This window comes from Octodon degus, unplaced genomic scaffold, assembly GCF_000260255.1.
Source record: "Octodon degus isolate 3935 unplaced genomic scaffold, OctDeg1.0 scaffold00021, whole genome shotgun sequence".
NCBI classification, from domain to species: domain Eukaryota; kingdom Metazoa; phylum Chordata; class Mammalia; order Rodentia; family Octodontidae; genus Octodon; species Octodon degus.
Window position 1 is genome coordinate 13,807,945 of NW_004524597.1, and position 21,104 is coordinate 13,829,048.

Here is a 21,104-nt window from a genome sequence, read left to right on the forward strand (position 1 = left end):
CTGCAGGGATTGCAGCTGCAGGGTTACACCCCTGGCCTGTATGCCAGGCCTGAGCTGAGCCTGGAGGGGACAAGGTGGAGTAGTGGGGAGAGGCAGCTCTCCCACACACTCATGGGCCTGGGCTAGGACTGGGTCTGGGGGTTCCTGGACTGCGGCAGAAATTCCTACTTGGTGGGCAGGGTGGGGGAGGTGCTGCAGAGTGGTGGGGGGCGTCCCAAGGGGGTGGAAGAGGGTCTCACCCACGGTGTGCCTGAGCTGGGACCAGTAAAGGGTCCCGCTGGCGCAGGGTAGTGGGAAGCTCTCCCACACACTCGCTGGACCTGGGCTTGGACTGGGTCTCGGGGTTCCTGGAACACGGCAGATATTCCTTCTTGGCAGGCAGGGTGGGGGAGGTGCTGCGGAGTGGTGGTGGGCGTCCCGAGTCTTTTTATCTTAGAAATGTATATGTATCTTTTGACTTGGGAGGGATTTGTACATTTCTTCTGTTACATAAATCTGTTTCTGAAACTTACTGAAATTGAAGCTCTTGGATTAATCTTCAATTATTTTTTCTTTTTTTCCTAATCGCTTTGTCTTAATGTTTTAGTGTTATTTGCAACTTCTGCCAACTCTTTTAATGTTTGCATTTTTTGCCATCATGTGCCATTTCTACGTGAGCTTTCCCACAGAGAAAAGAGGGATTTTGCTGTCTACATGTTGTTGGTAGTAGCAAGCCTTTATTATTTTAAGAGTATGGTAGAATCTCTCCCAGTGAGGCTGATAATGGTGTGCTTTTCGTTTTTGTAATATAGGTCTCTTTATATATGCTTTTCTGCATTGTTTTCTTCTGTGGTGGCGTTTGCTGCCTTTTTCCTAAAGGCGCTCCAGAGGTATAGTCCTTCTTGCTTCCTTGCTGTGTGTGGCAAAGGGACCTGAAGCTCTGTGCATGTGGGTCTTCCCAGAAGGGGAATCAGCTGGAATGTTACTGGAGGTTGCTGCTTCTTTGGGACTTTTTTTTCTAAAACTGGTCTGATTCTTTTCATGGAAGAGTATCCTTGTCTGCCTGGAATATGGGTTTTTAGAAACTTGATGGAGAAAGGGCATGAGATCTGCCCTGCCTTTCCTGGGTAAAGGACCCTGACTTTGAACAACTAGCGTTCCCCTCCCTGTATGGCTACCTCCTTTTTATCTTCTTGCACGTAAATCACTAGTGATATGGAGTAAGAGACTTGAGTGTGTCCAACTGTCCTTTCCCTTCCTATCTTTTAACATAAGCAATTTCAGACATACTAAAACTTGTGAAGAATAGTACAATAAACATGTATAATCTTTAACTGTACCCACCAACTGGTATTATGCTACAACTGGCTCTTTGGATTTTTTTCCCTGAATCCTTTTGAGACTATTACAGAATTTTACCGCTAAATGCTTTGATCTGAAAATAAAAGTGTAATGCATTTCACATGGAATAAACTTATAGTACTATTACAGTCAGTTCATATTTAAATTTTTTATTCTCAAGATATCTTTAACAGGTATTTTTCCCCCTTACATCTAGGATTTATTCAAAGATCACTTGTTATATTTTATTGGTTCTCCACTTGATCTTTAAACAAAATGTTTCCCAGGTCCCCTTTATTTCCATTTTTTTTTTTGGTGGTGGTGGTGGTGGTGGTAGTGGATCTTTCATGGTTAAAGTAAAAACTTTTGGAGCAGTTGTTTTGTAGAATGTCTTGCTTTTTGAACTTACATTTTTATTCATTACTATTTTTTAAAATTATTTTTATTTTATTTTCATTTATTACCCTTTTTAAAAAAATCCTTTACTTGAGAGACATTATGGCAATAAATGGTATGTCATGACAAGAAGTACATATTTAGAAGACCAGGATGGCAGGCACTCCAAGCGTGACCCCTCTATTACACATCGCCATCCTCAGTTCAGTTACCTGACTCACAGGCACCAGCATATACAGTTAATCAGGGTGAGAATCTCACCAGCCAACCACTAGTCTCAGAAACCTGCTGATGTCCCCCAGGATCACTGCCCCACCCATCTTGTGCTATTTTTATTTTATTAATTTAATTTTTTGAGAGTATCTCATTTTGTATCTTGCACTCACCTATGTAGTCTATGCTGGCCTCAAACTCACAGCGTCTTCCTGCCTCAGCCTCCCAAGTGCTGGTATAATAGGCATGCACCATCTTGCCCAGTTTATGATTATTTTTGAGTGAGACTTTTTAAATTCTCTGAACCTTCCATCCCTAGCTTCTTTTTATTTTGAGACAGGATCACACTAAGTTGCCTAGGATTTGTGATCCTGTTGCCTCAGGCTATCATGGTACGGAGATTATAGGTGTGCTCCACCATACCTGGCTTTTTTTTTTTTTTTTTTAATCAGTTATACTGTATAGGTCACATCACAAGACACATTAGTTTGTTCCCTTATTAGCAGTGTTGAGTTTGATCAGTTGGTTAAAGTAATAGCTGCAGCAGGTTAGTATGAGCGAGACAGGGGCCAGCAAGTTTGCTTAGTGAACTAAGCTAACTTGGGACCCTGGTTTGATCCCCAGCAGCACATGCTGTGCCAGCCTTGCCCCCGGGGTGGGCTGAGCCAGCCACAGAGTCCAGGGGTAATTGCATATGGCTGTAATCCCAATGCTGGGGAGGCTGAAAACAGAAGGATCACTATGAGTCGGAGCTGAGTAGTGAGACCCTGTAGCAACCAAATATATTTATAATAATAATAATAATAATTATTATTATTATTATCATTATTATCATAATGAGACAGTCAGGGAGATAGCTCAGTGGCTTAAGCACCTGTCTGGCAAGTGCAAGGTCGTGAGTTCAGTCTGTGGTACCAAAAAAAAAAGAGTATTTTTGTACCCTTTGAAATGAAATGTGATTTGTGACTAAGTTGTGATTAAGTTGATCCAAGGAAGGGTGTTCAAGGTATCCTCTAACACCGTCGTACCCAGTTGTTTTAGCTTTTATTTTGTCTGAATCAGTTGTAATAGTGATGATTAAAATGACAGTTTTTATAATTGTATGTACTACATTAATAATCTTTTATGCAGAGCTTTCCTGTTTTCTTCTTATTTTCTGGCACTGCAAGTGCTTCAAGTTCATTTTTTTAATTTTCCCTCTTCCAGCCCTCAAAGCACCCCTTTCTTCAAGGAGGCCTGCTCCCTTTAGGAGGGTGGTGTTGAGACACCAATATCTGAGTGTGAGCTGAGCCCGTCATTCCTCAGTCATACATGGTGCTGTCAGTGGATAGACCAAGACTCCTTTTTTTTTGTTATTAAATCGTAATTTCATATTGATGCCAATATTACCATATCTATGGACCTTCCTCCCAAGTGCTGGGATTACAGATGCAGGCCACTATGCCCAGTTTCATTCCCGTCTCAGTACACCCTGGGGGTGGGATCGAACCCCTGGCCCCTGTTATGGACCTTTTAAATCTGTGTCTGAGGATTTCTTTTCAGTAACATCGTTAAACTGTTGCACACCAAAAATGTATAGGCAGAGAGTTCTTCAGTCAGAAATCATTCATCCTTCTGTGTCAAGGTGATGACACACTTGAGTCTTTTTCAGGCTCAGATTTGAGTCTGTTTTTCGTCTCAGGACTTTTGCTCATTTTGTTGACTTAATTGTAATTTTTTTGTTGACATGTAATTGATTTACCTTAAAATTCATCCTTTTATATGACTGCATGATTTTTAGTATATTCAAAAGTATGTGTAATTTATTTGGGGGATTTATAAAACAAGTTTTAAAAATTATAATTGTATAAAAATGTATTTGTAGAATTTCTGTTCCTATTCCTTTACACTGTCCCCAGTCACATCCCAAACATAACTAATTTTATTAATTTTTAGCTTATCCATGTGTATATACCTGTCCATGTATCCACATGGGTGAGTATGCTACCGTATGCATATGTATTTAAATTTGTGTCACATAAAAAAGCATCTTACAGGCTAGGGTGTAGCTCAGGTAGGGTGTTTATGTAACATGGTGGAGACCTCGGGTTTGATCCCCAGCACCTCCAGAAACAAAAAAGGTTTCTTATTTTATATACTGTTTGACCCAGCCCTTGGTCTATAGCAGCGGATAAGATACTCCCACCTTTGTGCTAGAGACAGTCTCTTCACAGACCCAGGAACAACTGCGGGGATATAGATTTTGAACTTAGAACTCACAGAGATGTGTTTTCGCAGGGCTCCGGGGGCGGGGGGGGGCGGCTGTATATATCATCCATATGGCTATAAAAATGGAAAAACAGAAGTGCTCATATTTTTATTTTAAATGTAACTTCAAATTCCTGGTAGAACAGTGACAGATGAAAACCACATGAAAAAACATGTTCTCTGGTGGATCTCGGTAAAGTAGTCTTGGACTGGCTGAACAGGACAAGAATCACTTTGTAAAACTGAAGTAATTCCATGACAATACCAGTGACAATTTTGTGTTTTCTGGGTGTTAGATTATAGAAATTCTCTTTTAGTGATCTTGGAGTATTATTTGACTTAACCAACATTTGATTTTTGACACATTTCCAGACTTGCTTTGATGCAAGTGGAAGAAGGATGTTCTGACAACTTGGGAGTGCAAAAGAAGCTTATTTTGCCCCCTCTTTTATTTGGGGATATGATATGCTTATCTGGAGCCTGTGTGGACAGGTTTTACATTTTTAACAACACAAGCTAGAATCATTCACATTTTTGTCCTTCATTTACACATAATTTCCTTTTGTTGCTGTATGTTGTTTAGAAGTGCATGCTACAATCTGTACTGGTTCATTTTCCTTGCTGGACTTCAGTTGGTCTGACACCCTGGCTCCCACTCTGAGGTTTTCTTTTGGGGAGGAAGGTCACGAGGCCCCAAGATGGACCAGGTTAGGGGGCCAAGCCAGTCCAGGCTGTTAGGTGGGGAAGCCCAGGCCCTGAGCTTGTTGGCCTTAGGCCCCATGTCTGCTCTGGAGTGTGGATCCTGACACCACTAAGCTTGCTCCTTTGCCTTCCCATTTTCAGTGTCAGGTCAGCTACATGTTGCTTCAGGTGCCCCTTTCTAGGCTCCTTTTCTGTCTTTGGTAGCTTAGCTGCTCTCTTAATGAGGACATCTAAAGAGAGAAAAGCTGTTTTTGAAAGCACCAAAGAGCACCCTGCCAGTGGGACCCCAGGAACCACCTCTTTTGCTTTTGAAGATGTCAGAGGCAGCCCTGGATTTGCAAGTGGGAAGTCATCCTATCCATCACAGGAACCCTGTCTACTTGCTAGGTGGAAAAGGCAGACCAAGGAGAGCATGACCTTTCGCTGAAGGGCACTGGTTGATCTGCTCTGTGTTCACTGGTTTGTTTCCTGTGTCTCAGATGGTACCTGGAAGTTACAGGGAAAAGGAAGAAGAGAATTGGTTTGGGGTGTTTTTTGTCATGAGGCCAGCACTCTAGGGCAGGTCACATGCAAGTCACCTGACTAGAGAAAAGCAGGCTTTGTGTCCAACTGCACACCTGTGAGCAGGCTCTTAGGGAAGAGGGAAGTGTTGTCACAGGTGGTCCTAAGAAGTCTGAAAGGTTGCTAATCCTGTGCTTTGTCCATTCCCAAGCTTTCCCTAGAGAGAGTCTTTTATTTAACTATCATCAGCATGACCACCTTCCCCCCTTTTAAAAAAAAAATAATTTTATTGAGAAACGAGAGTTTCAAAACTGATAAGTAGGACAGTTTCAATAATTAATATGTTGCATATTGTTGTCTTAGTGATTATTCATTGTACAAGATGCAGACATGATATCTTGTCCACAAACACTATTAGAACAAATCTTTCTATTCATTGAATTAAGAAAGTAGCTGTATATCTGTCATATTTTGAATATACAGATACAAAATGGTCGTTCATTGTATCCCCTTTTCTTGTTTAGTTTTGTCAGAGAAGCGTATTCCATTGTCATGTAAATATTGTAGGTGTGTGAATTCAGCGAAATAGTCCAATAGTCCAGTGGTCCATAATAATAGTGGGTTTTCCGTAAGACTGGCAATGTCAGAAGTTGTTGACTTGAGCCTTTTACTGCAAGCACCTTCCCCTTTTTGTTGGCTATGTTACAGCTGGTGAGTTTCCTTGGTAGGGGTCTTATAAACAAGTGACTGAGGAAATGAATATGAATATTTGGATGTGAAAAGAAACAGTTAAAAGGAGAGGCTTACCAGGCATGATGGCTCCCTCCTATAATCCCAGCACTTGGGAAGTTGAGACAGGAGGATCACTGTGAGTTCCTGGGCTAGGGGCTACAAAAAGTGAGCTCAAGGCTGGCTGAACTGCATAGCAAGACCTTGTCTTGAAAAAACAAAACAAAACAAAACAAAAAAACCCTGGGCTGGCCTGATAGCTCAGCGGACTAAAGCACCTGCTTGGGCAGAGCACGGTGGCCCAGGTTCAATACCCTTGACTGAGACTGGGCGTGGTAGCATGCCTGTAATCCCAGCACTTGGGAAGCTGTAAATAGGAGAATCACCATGAGTCCGATCTACATAGTGAGACCCTGTCCTAAATACAAAAAAAAAAAAAAAAAAAAAGCGGCTCACCACCTGAGCCTCAGAGAAGCCTGCTCAGCATAAAAGAGTTTTGTCACCTTTTGGCTTTCTGGTTATTCACCCTAAATATCTCACTCTTTCTTCACCCCCAGGCTACAGATGGCTTCATTCACCAACATCTGTACACCTGGTCTTCAAGATTCAGGCAGCAGTCTGTGACCTTTTACTTAGCCTCTTTCCCTCTGTTGGCCCTTTTGTGGAGGCCAAGGGAAATTTTGATTGATTGATTGACTGACTGACTGACTGATTTTTTGGTGCTGGGAATTGAACTCGGGACCTTGCACTTGCCAAACTCATGCTGTGTTGCTGAGCTACATACCCTGCCACCAAGAGAGATTTTCATGTCTGAGGTCCCAAGGTTGAAGAGCACGTGTATGCAAGACTTGAACAACAATAACAGACAGCATAGAGCCAAGTAGAGAAATGAGAGCTGCCTGCATCTTCATTGTGTAATTCTTGTACAGGTTGTTGTCTCATGTTTACATTCTTATATATACTATAATAAGCGCATACGTGTTTACCTGTGCTAAGTCATGGTTACCTAACTGTATCCCACTGTGCACCAGTGCTAGACAAGCAGGGTTACACCTTGAGGTATCCTTGGAGGCTCCTGAGCTTTGAAGCAGTCTGAGTGGCTCCCTACATTCACCCCTTGCCTTAGATTCTTTTTGTGAGCAGTTTACCAAGTACTGGATGTAGTTTGGGGGAAAGGCCAAGATACAAAGTGCAATCACAGGCCTTGCTTGTTTAAACAGACAGTGGATAAAATTTAAGTGAAGTGAAACATGTTTTAGCCACACTTAAGCTTGACCCCAGGCTTGTCCCACATGTCCTTGACTTTGCCCTTTACCCAAGTCATGAAGATACTTTCTGCTTTGAGATCGTCACTTTGTGCTAAGATTATCGCAGACATGGTTAGCTCATTTTTGTTTTTGTTTTTTTTTGGCAGAACCTGGGATTGATGGGGCTGGTGAGATGGCTCAGTGGTCTAAAGCACCTACTTAGAACAAGCTTAGCAAAGCACAGGGACCTCAGTTCAATCCCCCAGCACCACATGCCAGCCAGCCCCGCCCCCTGGTAGGCTGAGCTGGCCACACACACACACACACACACACACACACACGCAAAATGAATAAATTAATTTAAAAAAAAATAACTGAAAAAAAAAAAAAGGACCCAGGATTGAACGCAGGCCCTTGCGCTTGCCAGGCAAGCACTTATTCTATTGAGCCATCTCAGTAGAATATCAACCCCAGCATATTATGTATTTTAGAGAAATTTCTAATCAGTCGTCAGACCTGATTACATGCGTAGAGGAGCTATGGACCACTCTTTTTTTTTTTTGGACCACTCTTGAAGAATGAAAATTTAATGAGGGAAGGAAGCAAAGCTTCTATGACTTGCAAAGGGTCTCTGAGAAGTATAGTAAGGAACACAGTGATTTTTACATATAGTTCAATTCAACCTGTGTAGCTTTTGTAGAACAGTGCACAAGATTCAATGGTAATTGCTTTTTTCGTGGAGTATGGCACAGCCACAAAAGCAGCGTTCTTAAGCCCATTTAGCAATGTGGAAGCTGTTTTTAGTTGTAAGCTTAGAAAATCATAAAATAGTGGGAGTGGGGGTGGGGGTGGCAGGGGCTATAGCTCAGTGATAGAGTGCTTGCCTGGCATGTACAAGGCCTAGGATTTCATCGCAGTATTATAAAACCAAACCAACCAAAACAAAAACGTTTGGTGTGATTCCTTTTTTTTCTTCCATGTATCTTTTCCTGTAGGAGGTGGAGGTCCCAGGGGTAGAACCCAGGGGCCCAAGCATGCCGAGCAAGTGCTCAACTCAATCTTGATCTCAGTATTTCTAAGTTTGTCTAAGAAAAAAAGAGACTAGAGGAGTGAGCCTCCTCTAGGAGTGAGCCTAATGTAAGTTTATACATTTTATCTTTTTAAATTTTTAGTTTTTACGTATTTTACATTAAATATTTATTATTTTATAATGAAGGAAAATATTATTAAATAAAAGCAGCATTAGAGTCTGCTCCTAGCAGAACCTAATGGCAAAAGAAGCTTTGGCAAAGGGCTGGTTGCCAGCTCTCGAGTCAGGAAAGGTAGGTTTGTAAGAGGTCAACCCTTGCAGCTTCTAGAATCCTATGTACCTGGCCTGAGAGAAGTTGTCCACAGCTAAAATGTACCTGCTGGCAGGAAGCTTGTCTTTCTGTGTGCAGCCATGCAGATTATATTTGTTGCCCATCTGACTAGACTTTGCCTCAGGTGCCCTTCATTGTGCATCACAGCACATCTGTGCAGTTGGGATGGCAAGTAGTGGGCCCAGGAGGGATGTTGCCTCTGGCTCTCTGCTTCATGGCCTTGGGGAAATTATCTTCTCTGAGTCTGCTCACCCAAGACATGAGAGAAGAGTGGTTCTTGGCTCTCACAGTGAGATTGGAGGGCTCCAGGAAAGGGTATGGGAGGACCAACCTATGAATTATTATTAGATTGTGTGACATAAAACTGGAATGCTTCCCCTTGTGCTCAGCTTCCTGTCCACACCTTCTAGCCTTGCATCAGGGCCTGCTGCAACCCATGGCCCATGCCAAGCATCAGAGAGTGAGACAGAAGCATCCTAAAGCTTGACCTGGAGACTCTTTTTATACCTTTAAGGTACCATCTCAAGGCTGGCCAGAGGTAGACAGGCAGCTCAGTTCCAGTGATGAGGCATCTCAGTTCCAGTGATGAGTGGTGAGGGAAACATGTCTAGTCTCTCCCTCACCTTAATGTGGGGACTATCACACCAGTGAGGGTGGGTCAAAGGCAGCTTGAGATCTAGAAAGAGCCCCTTTTCCTAGGATCCCTGTGGGGAATAACACTGCAGAAGGCTTTTAAAAAGGAATGGCTGACTCTTTGCTGTGTAGCAATACTCACTGGAAAATGCGGTAAAGTCTTGTCTTAGTAGCAGTGTAGTAGTGAAGACTGCCAAGGTGTAATCCTAACCAGCACACATGACCTATTTGAACTGTATGGCAATGTTTATTCTAGAGTTCCAAGGAAAAGTTTCAGAGAGTAAGAGAACTCTGTTGCCATTCTTGTATGTGGCCCTTCTCCCCTAAGTAGTGTGACCCATGCTGCCATTCAGCTAGGCAGTAGCTGAAGAAGCCCCGTAGTTGCTTTGTCACTGCTGTACTGGTCAGGCTTACAACATATTTCTCCTTTTGCTTTCAGAAGTAACCAGGGAGTCACGGCCTTACCATGGGAAGGAGTCTGTGGACCTGCGACAGGGAAGAGCCAGAGGGGGTGACCCTACGCACTTCCATGCAGTGAATGTGGCGCAGCCTGTCCGCTTCAGCAGTAAGTTGCAGACCTGTTCTGACTGGGACCCCAACCAGAGGGAAGCCCACCCAACTTGAGATTGAAGCCCAAGAGTTGACTCCCAGCTTTCCCAGTGCCTCTCTGCTATGATTTGGGAAGGCTTATGTCCTAAAGCAGCCTTGAAGATGGTCAGAGGCCCAGAAAAAGACTGCATGATACCCTCCTTCTGGCTCCTGAGGATGAAAGACTGCATGATACCCTCTTTCTGGCTCCTGAGGCTCCCATTTAGGCTCCAAAGCCAGGCTGCTTGATTTCAAAGCACAGCCAGAATAGGGCTGGACAGCACTGACTGGGAAATCCCATACTTAAGTTGTTCCTCTCCCCCCCCCCCATAATTTTATTGAGAAATAAATAGCAATGAGACAGTTGCAAATTGAATTGGTAGGACAGTTCCAGTAATTAACACATTGCATACTGCCTTCCTAGTGGTTGTTTGTTGTACAAGATGCAGACATGAGACCCTATTTACAAACACTATTAGAACAAATCCCTCTATTCCTTGAATTAAGAGAACGTAGCTATATATCTATCCTAGCCATTTTGAATATACAGATACAAAATGGTCATTCATCTATATCCCCTTTTTTGTTTAGTTCCATCATTTAAATATTATAGGTGTGTGAACTCAGCAAAATATTCCAAGGTTGTTCCTTTTTATAGATAGGAAAGCAGGCTCTGAGAATTTAAATACAGCACTGGCTGAGGAAGCCTTTATCTGTTTACTTTTTAAAGCAGTTGGTTAGTTTGGTGAGACTTTATGGCACATACCTACAGTTTTAGCTACTGAGGAATCTGAGGCAGGGGGATTGCTTGAGTCCAGCAGTTTGAGGCCAGCATGCGCAATGTAGCAAGACCGAAAGAGTTAATAATAATAGAAATAAAATGAAGCTAGTTGCAGTGGCTTATGCCTGCAGTCTGAGCAGCTTTGGAGGCTAAGGCAAGAAAATCATAAACTTAAGCCTGGGCTATTTACCAAGACCCTATCTTAGACTAAAACAACAACTAAAAGAAAAGGGCCGAGGATGTAGCTCACTGTAAGGCTGCGCTTAAACCTTAATACTGTAACAGAAATGCCCTTCACACACACACCAGCATACTTCAGTTTTATTTGCCCAGGTTCCAGTCCTGGTTGCTTCTGTTTTAGAAATGGCTGGTCTCACTGGCATCACATGCTGTGCTGGCCCCACCCCCAGGCCACTGAGCTGGCTCCTGAGACTGGGCGTGGTGGCGCACACCTATGATCCCAGTGCTGGGGAGGCTGCAAACAGGAGGATCACAACAAATCTGAGCTGCATAATGAGACCCTGTACCAAATATATAGAAATGGCTGGTCAGTGTGCTGCATTTGTATAAAGTCCCCAATTGAGAAGCCATTCTGCCTCTGTACTTCCTGGTTGCTATCCTGTATAAGTTCTAGACCACCAGAGATCAGGACCTGGTGGTCTGGGAATGATCCCAGTCAGTTCCTCTCGATGTAAATAAATCTGTCTCCCAATCCCAGGTATTTTTTTCATATTTCTGTTTGCCATTGCATCACCACCCAAAATACATACATGGCTAGCCCTCAGAGGGGCTTCCTAGAAAATACAATGAAGCCCCCTTTCATAATAGCAATGTAAGAATGAAGACTGCTAAGGTCTAATTCTAACAAGCACATTTAACCCATTTGAAATGTATGGGAATGGTTATTCTGGTGTATTCTATTCTAAATTTTTATGGAAAAGTTCTGGAGAGTGAATGGTCTCTGCTGCCATGTCCTGTGTGTGGCCCTTCTACCCTTAGTAGTATGTAGTATGATTGTGTGTGTGTACATATATGTGTATATATAATATAATGAATTACCCATGACACTGAGTTACTTAAAGGAACGTAATGTGAAGAAAGGCTGAGAGGAGGAAAATCACAGTTGAAGTATTTTGTCCCATAGATATGCTCAGGTGATGTTGTGTTAGGTTCAATAATGAGCACCTGTAGCTGGGGCAAGAAGTAACACTGTGATGTTCCTGTTGGAGAGCATAGGACCTGTTTGCTGTTCATACTCAGCCTACACACTCAGCACTGAGGAGTGCTTTAGTGACACCTCACAGCACCAGCCTGCGCTGACTGCTGACAGGAGACATGGGCTGGGCCCCCAAGCTGCAGTGGCTTTGTCCAAGCCTAGGACTGTCAGTGGTGAGGAAACCTTGGGAAATCACTTTCCCTGCAGGGCCTCCAGTGCCACTCAGAGCTTCCATTCAACATGGGGCTAAACTCTCTGGTGAAATTTCCTGATAAAAACTGAGCTAGCAATGAGTGGCATGGGCCAGCCAACCTCTAAGTCCTGACACTTTGCCCAGTTCTTTCACACAGTAGCAGTGAGCTCCTCAGGGATATTTATGGTTGAAAGGTGTTGCACACATTTGGCATAGGAGGAAATGGAGACTGAAAAGTCAGCCTGTCCAGGCTCACATAGCTGAAGAGAAAGTGCCAGGATACAGCACCATGGGATCTTGATGCTCAGCTCCATGCTCTTTCTGGTGCTTAGATTTTATTGAGCATGTAGTACTTCCTATAAGGTAATAGTGATATGATTTGAGAAATGTTGTATGTCCAGATTTTAAGTTTATTAGAGCAAAAGACATGTCATCAATCCTCCTGAAGATATTCTCCCTCACTTTGAATGTATGTATCCCTTTTTGAGTCGTAATTGAGCTGTTATGGCTATTTTGATGTCCTGAATCAGTTCAAAATGTTTACCTTTTATGGTCATTTTGATTTTGAGGAAGAGTCAGAAGTCAGATGGTGGCAGATCTGGTGAGCAGATGAAAACATACTGTAATGTTTTTACAGGTCTGTCTTCTTGTTGGATGGCATTTGGCAGTTGCATTCAGCGTATTTTTTTTTTCACTGTATTTTTTTTTAATCACACCCTCTAAAGATAATCGTGAAAGAGAATTTCTAGAACTGCTTCAGAAAGTGGCAAAATGGGATGTGGCAAAGGGGAGTGTCTTGAGGAGGATTAATGGCAATTTTGTCTTTTACTGTAATAAATTTTAAGAATTTCACTGTAATTTTCAGAGGAGATCAGGTGTGCTCAGAGTGTTGTGGCTGTAGATTGTAATTTTTAATGACTTCCATAAAAAAGGAACCCTTCCTTTCTCCATCGCCCTCGCCAGTTGGTTTCCCTCTCCAGAGTGTGCTCTTACGGACGCCTAGCTGGTCCTGGTGCTGGCTCCAGAGTTGCTCCATTTTTCCATGCCTTGGTGTCCTGGCCTCTCACGTGGAGATAAGTAGAACTGCCTGCTTAGAGTGTGCTCAGGTTCCTTATTTGTTCCTTTGCACTCAGATGTACTAACATGGACCCCAGCAGTAGGCAGGTCATGCTCTCCAGCTTTCTGTCCTTGCAAACAGTGCTGTTGCCGTGTCTCACAGGGTTAGAGGTGAGACATCACTCACTTCCTTCCTATAGCTTTGAGTAAAAATTGTTCCCCCTGGCCTGGAGATGTAGCTTGATATATAGAACAGATGCTTAATCTATGCAAGGCAGGAGCTTAGTCTGCAGAACTAAAAGAAAAACAAAGCCCCTCATAAATGTAATTTTATTGAAATTGTTACTTTTCATTTTACTGGTAAAAAGTACTTAACATTTGAAGATTACAGATTCTACAAAGCATTTTTTAAAAGTATTTTTTATTTATTTATGTATGTATGTATGTAAGTGTGTGTGTGTGTGTGTGTGTGTGTGTGGCCAGCTCAGCCCACCAGGGGGCGGGGCTGGCTGGCATGTGGTGCTGGGGGATTGAACCGAGGTCCCTATGCTTTGCTAAGCTTGTTCTAAGTAGGTGCCATCTCACCAGCCCCTACAAAGCATTTTGAGCCAGCTGTAAAGTACCTTCCCATGCTTGAGGGGCAGCTTGACAGTCCTTTTTTTTTTTTTTTTTTTTTTTTTTGGCAGAACTCGGGCCCTTGCGCTTGCCAGACAAGCACTTATTCCACTGAGCCATCTCCCTGGCCCCTTGACAGTCTTGAAAAACTGAGAAGATGCTGGTTGGTTTCGGGGATGCAGAATTCTGACTGGTTCCTTAGCTTCATGAGCTGAGACAGTGTCCAGCCATCCTTATCTGTAGGAGGCTGGGGTTGGTCCCACAACCTCGTGATCCTCTGGGGTGTTTTTTTTTTTCTTTTCTTTTAAGGAAGTGCTGGCCACCATTCATGTGAACAGAAAAGGGACAGAGATGTGGCTCAGGAACCAGTGGCCTACCAGCAAGAGGCTGGGGTAATTAGGCATCAGAGATTCTCCCTAGCTACCCCTTCTCCCACAAGGTCTCATAGTCTATTGCCTTGGTAACAGACTTGAATCAGAGAATGAGATTTGACCTACAAAAATTTTCATTCAGCAGCTACTCTTGACAACCACAAAAATTAAAAGGCCTGTTTAGAAATTGGGAGGAATCACAAAATATTATATTATAGATTAAATTTGCATTTTAGAGAAAACTTGTTTCTACAAAGTATGTGATCCAAGAAGCATAGCTTGTCCTTTTGAGCTTCAGTTTCTGTTTCTCTGAGCTGATTTCTTGGTTTCTTTGAGACAGGGTCTCACTGTTTAGCCCAGGCTGATCTCAGACTTATGACCCTACTACCTCGGCTTTGTGAGTGCTGGGATTATAGAGATGCCACAGTGCCCAGCTTTCTAGGGTGATTTTTTTTTTAATTTTATTTATTTATGTGTGTGTGTGTGTGTGTGTGTGTGTGTGGCCAGCTCAGCCCACCAGGGGGCGGGGCTGGCTGGCATGTGGTGCTGGGGGATCGAACTGCGGTCCCTGTGCTTTGCTGAGCTTGTTCTAAGTAGGTGCTTTAGACCACTGAGCCATCTCACCAGCCCCTCTAGGGTGATTTTTGAGGCAGGTCTGTACCCCGTGCAGCACACAGAGTTTTTTATTTGTTTGTTTGTTTGTTTGGTTTTTTTTCCGGAACTGGGGATTGAACTCAGACCTTTGCACTTGCCAGGCAAGCGCTTATTCTACTGGCTATCTCCCTGGCCCCTGGAATTGTTTCTTTTCTTTTTTTTTTTTTTGAAATTGTTTCTCTAGGTGAGGTTTATTGTGTTTGATACTGAGGACGGAAGCCAGGGCTTCAAGCTTGCTAGGCAAGTGTTCTACCACTAAGCTAAATCCCTAGCCCCTAGAATTTTGATTTTGGAGTTCGGATCCTAACTTAGGGGACAACACCCCTTTTATCCTTCATGTTTCCTAGGGAAGTGCCCAACAGGATGGCACCACTATGAAGCCAGCTGTTACCGGGTCTACCTGAGTGGGGAGAACTACTGGGATGCTGCACAGACCTGCCAGCGTGTGAATGGCTCCCTTGCCACCTTCTCTACTGACCAGGAGCTGCGCTTTGTCCTGGCCCAAGAATGGGATCAGCCCGAACTGGTCCCATTTGGTTGGAAGGACCAGCGCAAGTAAGTTGTGGGTGTGGAGGTCTGAGGACTGCTGTGCACACAGGGTCTGGCTACCCCTAAGAAGGCATAGCTGCCATCCAGCACTGGGGAGCACAGACTCCTGCCCACTAGAAGCAGAAGGAGCACAAGACACTGAGCATGTGCATCAAAATGGAGGTGGGAGCTTGTGATGGGGCAAGAACAATTGGGCCCTGTCCCTGCCTTGCGGAATTAGGACCTGCCCCTTCCCTTGGTCCCCTTTGTGAGGACAACACGGAAGCAGTTGTGCATGCAGCCAGGATGCCCCAGCCTGTGTCCCAAGGAACTGCTTAGTGAGGGGCTTCGTGGGCCTGGTGTGAGAGGTGCACAGCTAGGCAGGCATTCCTTGTAAGAAAGAAACTGGCAGCTCTATGCTCAGTGCTTCCTGTGAGTCTGCTCACTCAGTTTGGGGCCCATACCGGCACATGTGTGACTGAACATGTACTACTGGGCACATAATTGGATTTTAGCCCAAGTAGTCTGCCCAGACCTGGCTCTTTACCTCCTGGCTCTTCACATCAAGGAGGAAGAGTATACATTAGTAACTAACTACATATCTCCCAGGCTCTGCATCCCCCAGGGAGGGGGGTGGGGGTGAGGGGAGAAGGGTGTTTATTTGGGGACAGGCATGTGCAGAGACACAGTGTGCCATCTCTGGTTGTATCACATTATCCTGTCCACATTGCTAGGAGTGTGAGATAGAACATGGCAGTCTTGGCTGGGTGTGGCCATGAGTTTGAGGCCAACATGGGCTACATGGTGAGTTTAAGGTCAACCTGAACTACACAGTGAGACCTTATCTTAAAAAACAGGGCAGCCTTTTCTAGAGGGGGAAATAGCTCTTTAGAGTCCCAAAGATGGCTTGTTGCTCCCTTGGGGTTACTTGTTCCTCACAAGGGCGTAGCTGCCATCCTATCATGAGGGCATGATAACCTGATAATAGGTGGACACAGGGTGTTCATTTCAACATTAGAGGTGAGTTCAGCCCCATAATTATTTGTCATATGATACTGGCAAATCATAAGGCAAAACTGTTTCTCCTTTTATAGCTGCAAAATGAGAAAAATAACTCTCTACTCTTACTACCCCTACAAAAGAAATGGCCTGGAAGCCCAGCAGAAGGGAAGAGGTCATCAATTGGAGGGTTGGGAGAGCATCTCCCTGGGCAGCCGTAGGTGCACAGCTCAGCCCAGGGCAGAGGGGCAGGCACAAGGCTACCACCAAGGCAGCTGGGTGAGCTGCTGGGTCTCTAGCGCAGGGGCTGGAGAGCTGAGGCAGTCAGCTCTAGGGGAAGCTGTGCACATGTCTGTATCCAGTTTGGCAGTACATATATTCACAGGGCTTTGTGTTTTTATTGAGATGTGACTCTCATGTCATAACACTTCAGAACATACTGAAGTATGTTAGGATTTAGCATTCAGCATGCATGTTTCTGGAGCTTTATTTCCACCAAGAATACGATTAATCTGGCTTCAAATGGGAAAGTTTTATCAGATAAGCAAAGGAGGAGGTTGGTTGGGGTACCATGAGGTAAAACCTTTTATGACCTATGAATTTACTGTTTCGAATTTTAATGCATTTTGTTAAATATTAAAACATAAATTGCTTGTGTTGTAGTTCAGTGTTTTAGAAGTCAGCAGAATGAATGCTTAATACCAATGCTAAGTGGCAGTGCATTTGTCTAGCATGCACAAGGCCCTGGTTTCAATCCTCAGCATTACAAAAATAAAAAAGTAAAACACCTGCACAGTCATTGATAGTTGCTTCCTTCTGATGATGTGATTTCTGTTTCTGACCCCTACAGGCTGTGGGTTGGCTATCAGTATGTTGTTACTGCCCGGAACCCCTCCTTAGAGGGTCGATGGGAGGTGGCATTCAAAGGTAAGTGTTTCTGGTTAAGTTTGAAATTAGGAAAGTCATCCTGACTCAGAATATTTTGGGAGTTTCCTCTCCTCTCTAGTAGTTGTGCCTGCCTCTAGAGCCACCCAGTTCAGGGACTATGGAGAGGACGTGACTCTGAGTGCACAGCCGCATTTACATGAGTCAGTCCCCCTGGGGGGCCGGGCCTTCTCTGGAACTCATTGTTCTCACCATGGTGAGGTCTCTAGACTGTTAGCCTCTTTACCCAGGGAGAGTAAGGGGTTGGGGGTTGGGGGAAGATTGATAAATGGATACTAAATTACACTTAAATTGGAGTAAGATGCTCTGATGTACAATTGTACAGTGAGGTGGCTCTGGGTAACAGTACGTTCTATACATTTCCTTTAAAAAATAGGTACATTTTAGATACATATAATGATAACATTCATCATAGGGAATTAGTACCTACACATGATATGTCTACTTATTTGGGGGTTTTTGAGACAGGGTCTCACTATGTAATTCAGACTGGCCTTGAGCTCACTATGTAGCCTTAGGCTGGCCTCAAACTCAGTGATCCTCCTTCCTCAGCCTCCCGAGTGCTGAAATTACAGGTGTGCATACATATCTTGCTTCTTATATTTACAAAAGAACTGTCTTCACCACAAAGAAATGATAAATGGTGTTTTTTTTTGTTTTTTGGGGGCTTTTTGGTGGAACCGGGGATTGAACTCAGGCCCTTGTGCTTGCCAGGCAAGCGCTTATTCTACTGAGCTATCTCCCCGGCCCCGATAAATGTTTAAAAGATTGTTTTAAACATGCATTGTATACATATATCAAAACATCATAGATACATAGTTTTAGGCTGAGCTGGCCACAAAGTAAATAAATAAATTAAATAAAGGCAAAGACTTTGGGACATACAAATAAGTACACATTGTGGGCTCACATGGGCCAAAGAACGAAGGAGAAATTTTCTAGGGCAAGGAAGTCTAAGGTTATGATCCAAAAGTTGAACTGTCAGGCAGATAGCATGAGCCTGCATGTACGCACATGTGTGCGCGCGTGTGTGTCTGTGTGTGTGTGTAGAGGGTATTTCAGATATTTCATGCTGAGTTGTTTGGAAATACTAAAGAATAAAAAGGAAACCTCTCTGGGCAGCTAAGGTCCTGGCTCTGGCCCATCTCTGCCCTTCTGCCCTATTGCCCTGCTAATAGCAACTGCTCCCCAGGTGTGTGCTCTGCCCCCTAACCCCCAGTGCAGTCTGGTTGCCACATTCCCCATCCTTTTCATCATCAGGCCTTGCCAGTTGAGTTGCTCCTTGGACCTCTGGTTTGAGCTCAGATCTGGGTTCTTGTTCCCTAAACATATCTTAGTGATAATATCTTCATTGTGTGAAATAAGGACAGATGAGGAGTTGTGAACCTGGAAACAAGGCTAGAAGGGTCAGCACCATAGGTAGCCAGCTTCCCTGGAGAGAGGCAGGACTCTGTAGACTCTAGGGCCGTACCTGGCAGCTGGGATGGGCAGAGAGTAGAGGTGGGTTCTGCAGAGCCCATCAAAGAACGCCATGCTTACCAGACCCCCATGCCTCTCAGGCCCCTCTCCTCCTGAGAACATCATTCCATTCTGTTTGTTTTGAGACAGAGTTTCATTCAGTCTAGGCTGACCTCAAACTCGTTACATAGCCCAGGGTGGCCTGGATCTCACCATGACCTTCCTACCTCAACCTCCTGAGTGCTGGGATTATAAATGTGCTTTCTTTCTTTACCCTCCTGATTTCTTACTGAAAACACTACCTACATTTGAGTTCTCAGACTTTGTATGTATGTTGTCTTAGATTTCACATAGGAACAGCTACCAAATAAATGTTTTTTGATTCTCTGGGCCCCAGTGTCACAGTGTCTTATAAAGGATCATTTTCCTAGTAGTTTTTTTGCTTGCTTTCATCACAATTGTTGGCATTGAATCTTTATACGCTGCAGTCACAGGCTGGCTTAGAACATTGTCAACACTCATGAGCATGGTTGTCTTCCTAATCCTTTTTTTTTTTTTTTTTTCGTGGAACTGGGGATTGAACTCAGGCCCTTGCGCTTGCCAGGCAAACACTTATTCTACAGAGCTATCTCCCCGGCCCTCTTATTCCTGATAATTAAAGAGAAGACATCCAAGCCAGACATTGTGGGACATGGCTGTAATCCCAGCACTCTGGGAACCTAAGGCAAGAGGCTAACAAATTCAGGCACAGCCTAGGCAATTTAGGAAAACCTTGTCTTAAAAATAAAAGGATTGGGCTGGTGAGATGGCTCAGTGGTCTAAAGCACCTACTTAGAACAAGCTTAGCAAAGCATCAGGGACCGCGGTTCAATCCCCCAGCACCACATGCCAGCCAGCCCCGCCCCCTGGTGGGCTGAGCTGGCCACACACACACACACACACACATAAAATTAAAATAAAATAAAATAAAAGGATTGAGGACTAAACTCAGTAGGAATGCCTAGGGTTTAACACCTCTAACTCCTAAAGAGAGAGGTTGAAAGAGAAGAGACATTTCAGCGTGGTGACAGCATGTCTGAACTGTGGCCTCAGACCCTTGTGTCTAGTATGAGATGCCTTTGTTGGCCCATGTGGTCTCTAATGACCATGCTTGTCTCAGTAGTTCTGTGGGACATGAGAAAAGTGAATCTACAATTCAGGAAAAGCCCCTATACTTCTGCAGGTGCCCTGAGCATCCAGCAGCTCTGTATGAAAGCTGTGCTCTCATGTCTGGATTTGAAGATTTTGTTAATGGATTTAAGTAGTGGTCACACAGTGTAAAAAATGATTTTAAAAAAATTGTTCTACCAGCGAAGTGGCCTAGGATACTTGATACAGCCCGGTACCATGAGGTGTTTTGGAGCCTAAGGAATTAAGCATAAAACCAAAAGCAAGTTGGTTTTTTTCTTTTTAACAGATTGCAGGGCTGGCCAGATAGCTCAGTGGACTAAAGCACCTACTTTGGCAGAGCGCAGTGACGAGGGTTCAGTGCCAGCCTGCCATGCCAACCCCACCCACAGGATGTGCTGAGAGGGCTATTGAGACTGGGCGTGGTGGTGTATGCCTGTGATCCCAGCTCTTGGCAGGCTGAACACAGGTGGATCACTATGAGTCAGATCTATGTAGTGAGACCCCGTAGACTTGGTACTAAAATACATTTAAAAAAAGAATAGATTGCAAAAGTGGAGTATAAAAACTCAGGTGGGTGCAGTTAAACAAAGGGAGTGTAGACTTAGAGTGGATAGTGACTATTCATTTTCTTAGGCATGTAATAGCATTGCTATGTGATTTTAGGCAACATGGCCTGGGATGCAGGTGCCAGATACTGTGTTGTGCTCAGGGAGGTACACACACAGTGGGGAATTACCTGAACAGCAGGATGTAGCTCAGCATTGTAGCTGCACAGGGTTTCATTGTATTCTTTCTCCCTTTTGTGTATTTTTAAAAATTTTACACAAGTCCACTTCGTGTACAGCAATTAACCACTAAGAAGAATATATGCAGTGTATTATTTGTTGAAACTGTACTTCCGATTGGATTTGAAACTGTCTCATTGCTATCTGTTTATCAATAAAACTTTGAAAAAACAAAAAAAAATAAATAAATAAAAAAATAAAAATTTTACATCATTTAAGTTTTCTCAAAAGCAAAGTGAAAAGACTATAAGTAAAAACAAGGGCATGGTCCAGCAGGCCCTACTCCTGCTCCTGAAAGGAACCCTTTGCCATGGTACAAAGTTGGTGGAGGGATTGGTTAGGGCCTGAGAAGTTGATCCAAAGAAAACACAGCCAGCACCCAGTGAGCAAACCCTT

At 43.8% G+C, this 21,104-nt stretch overlaps 1 protein-coding gene across 2 annotated transcripts in view; it reads left to right on the forward strand.

Annotated features, from left to right (window-relative positions):
- Nucleotides 1-21,104, forward strand: part of Dgcr2 (DiGeorge syndrome critical region gene 2) — an 88,100-nt gene that overhangs the window by 51,585 nt on the left and 15,411 nt on the right. For both annotated transcript variants that reach the window (XM_004627993.2, XM_004627995.2), the window contains 3 exons: nt 9,789-9,914; nt 15,171-15,378; nt 17,201-17,277. In XM_004627993.2, coding sequence (XP_004628050.1) covers nt 9,789-9,914; nt 15,171-15,378; nt 17,201-17,277 — 411 coding nt within the window. The remainder of the gene's footprint in view (nt 1-9,788; nt 9,915-15,170; nt 15,379-17,200; nt 17,278-21,104) is intronic.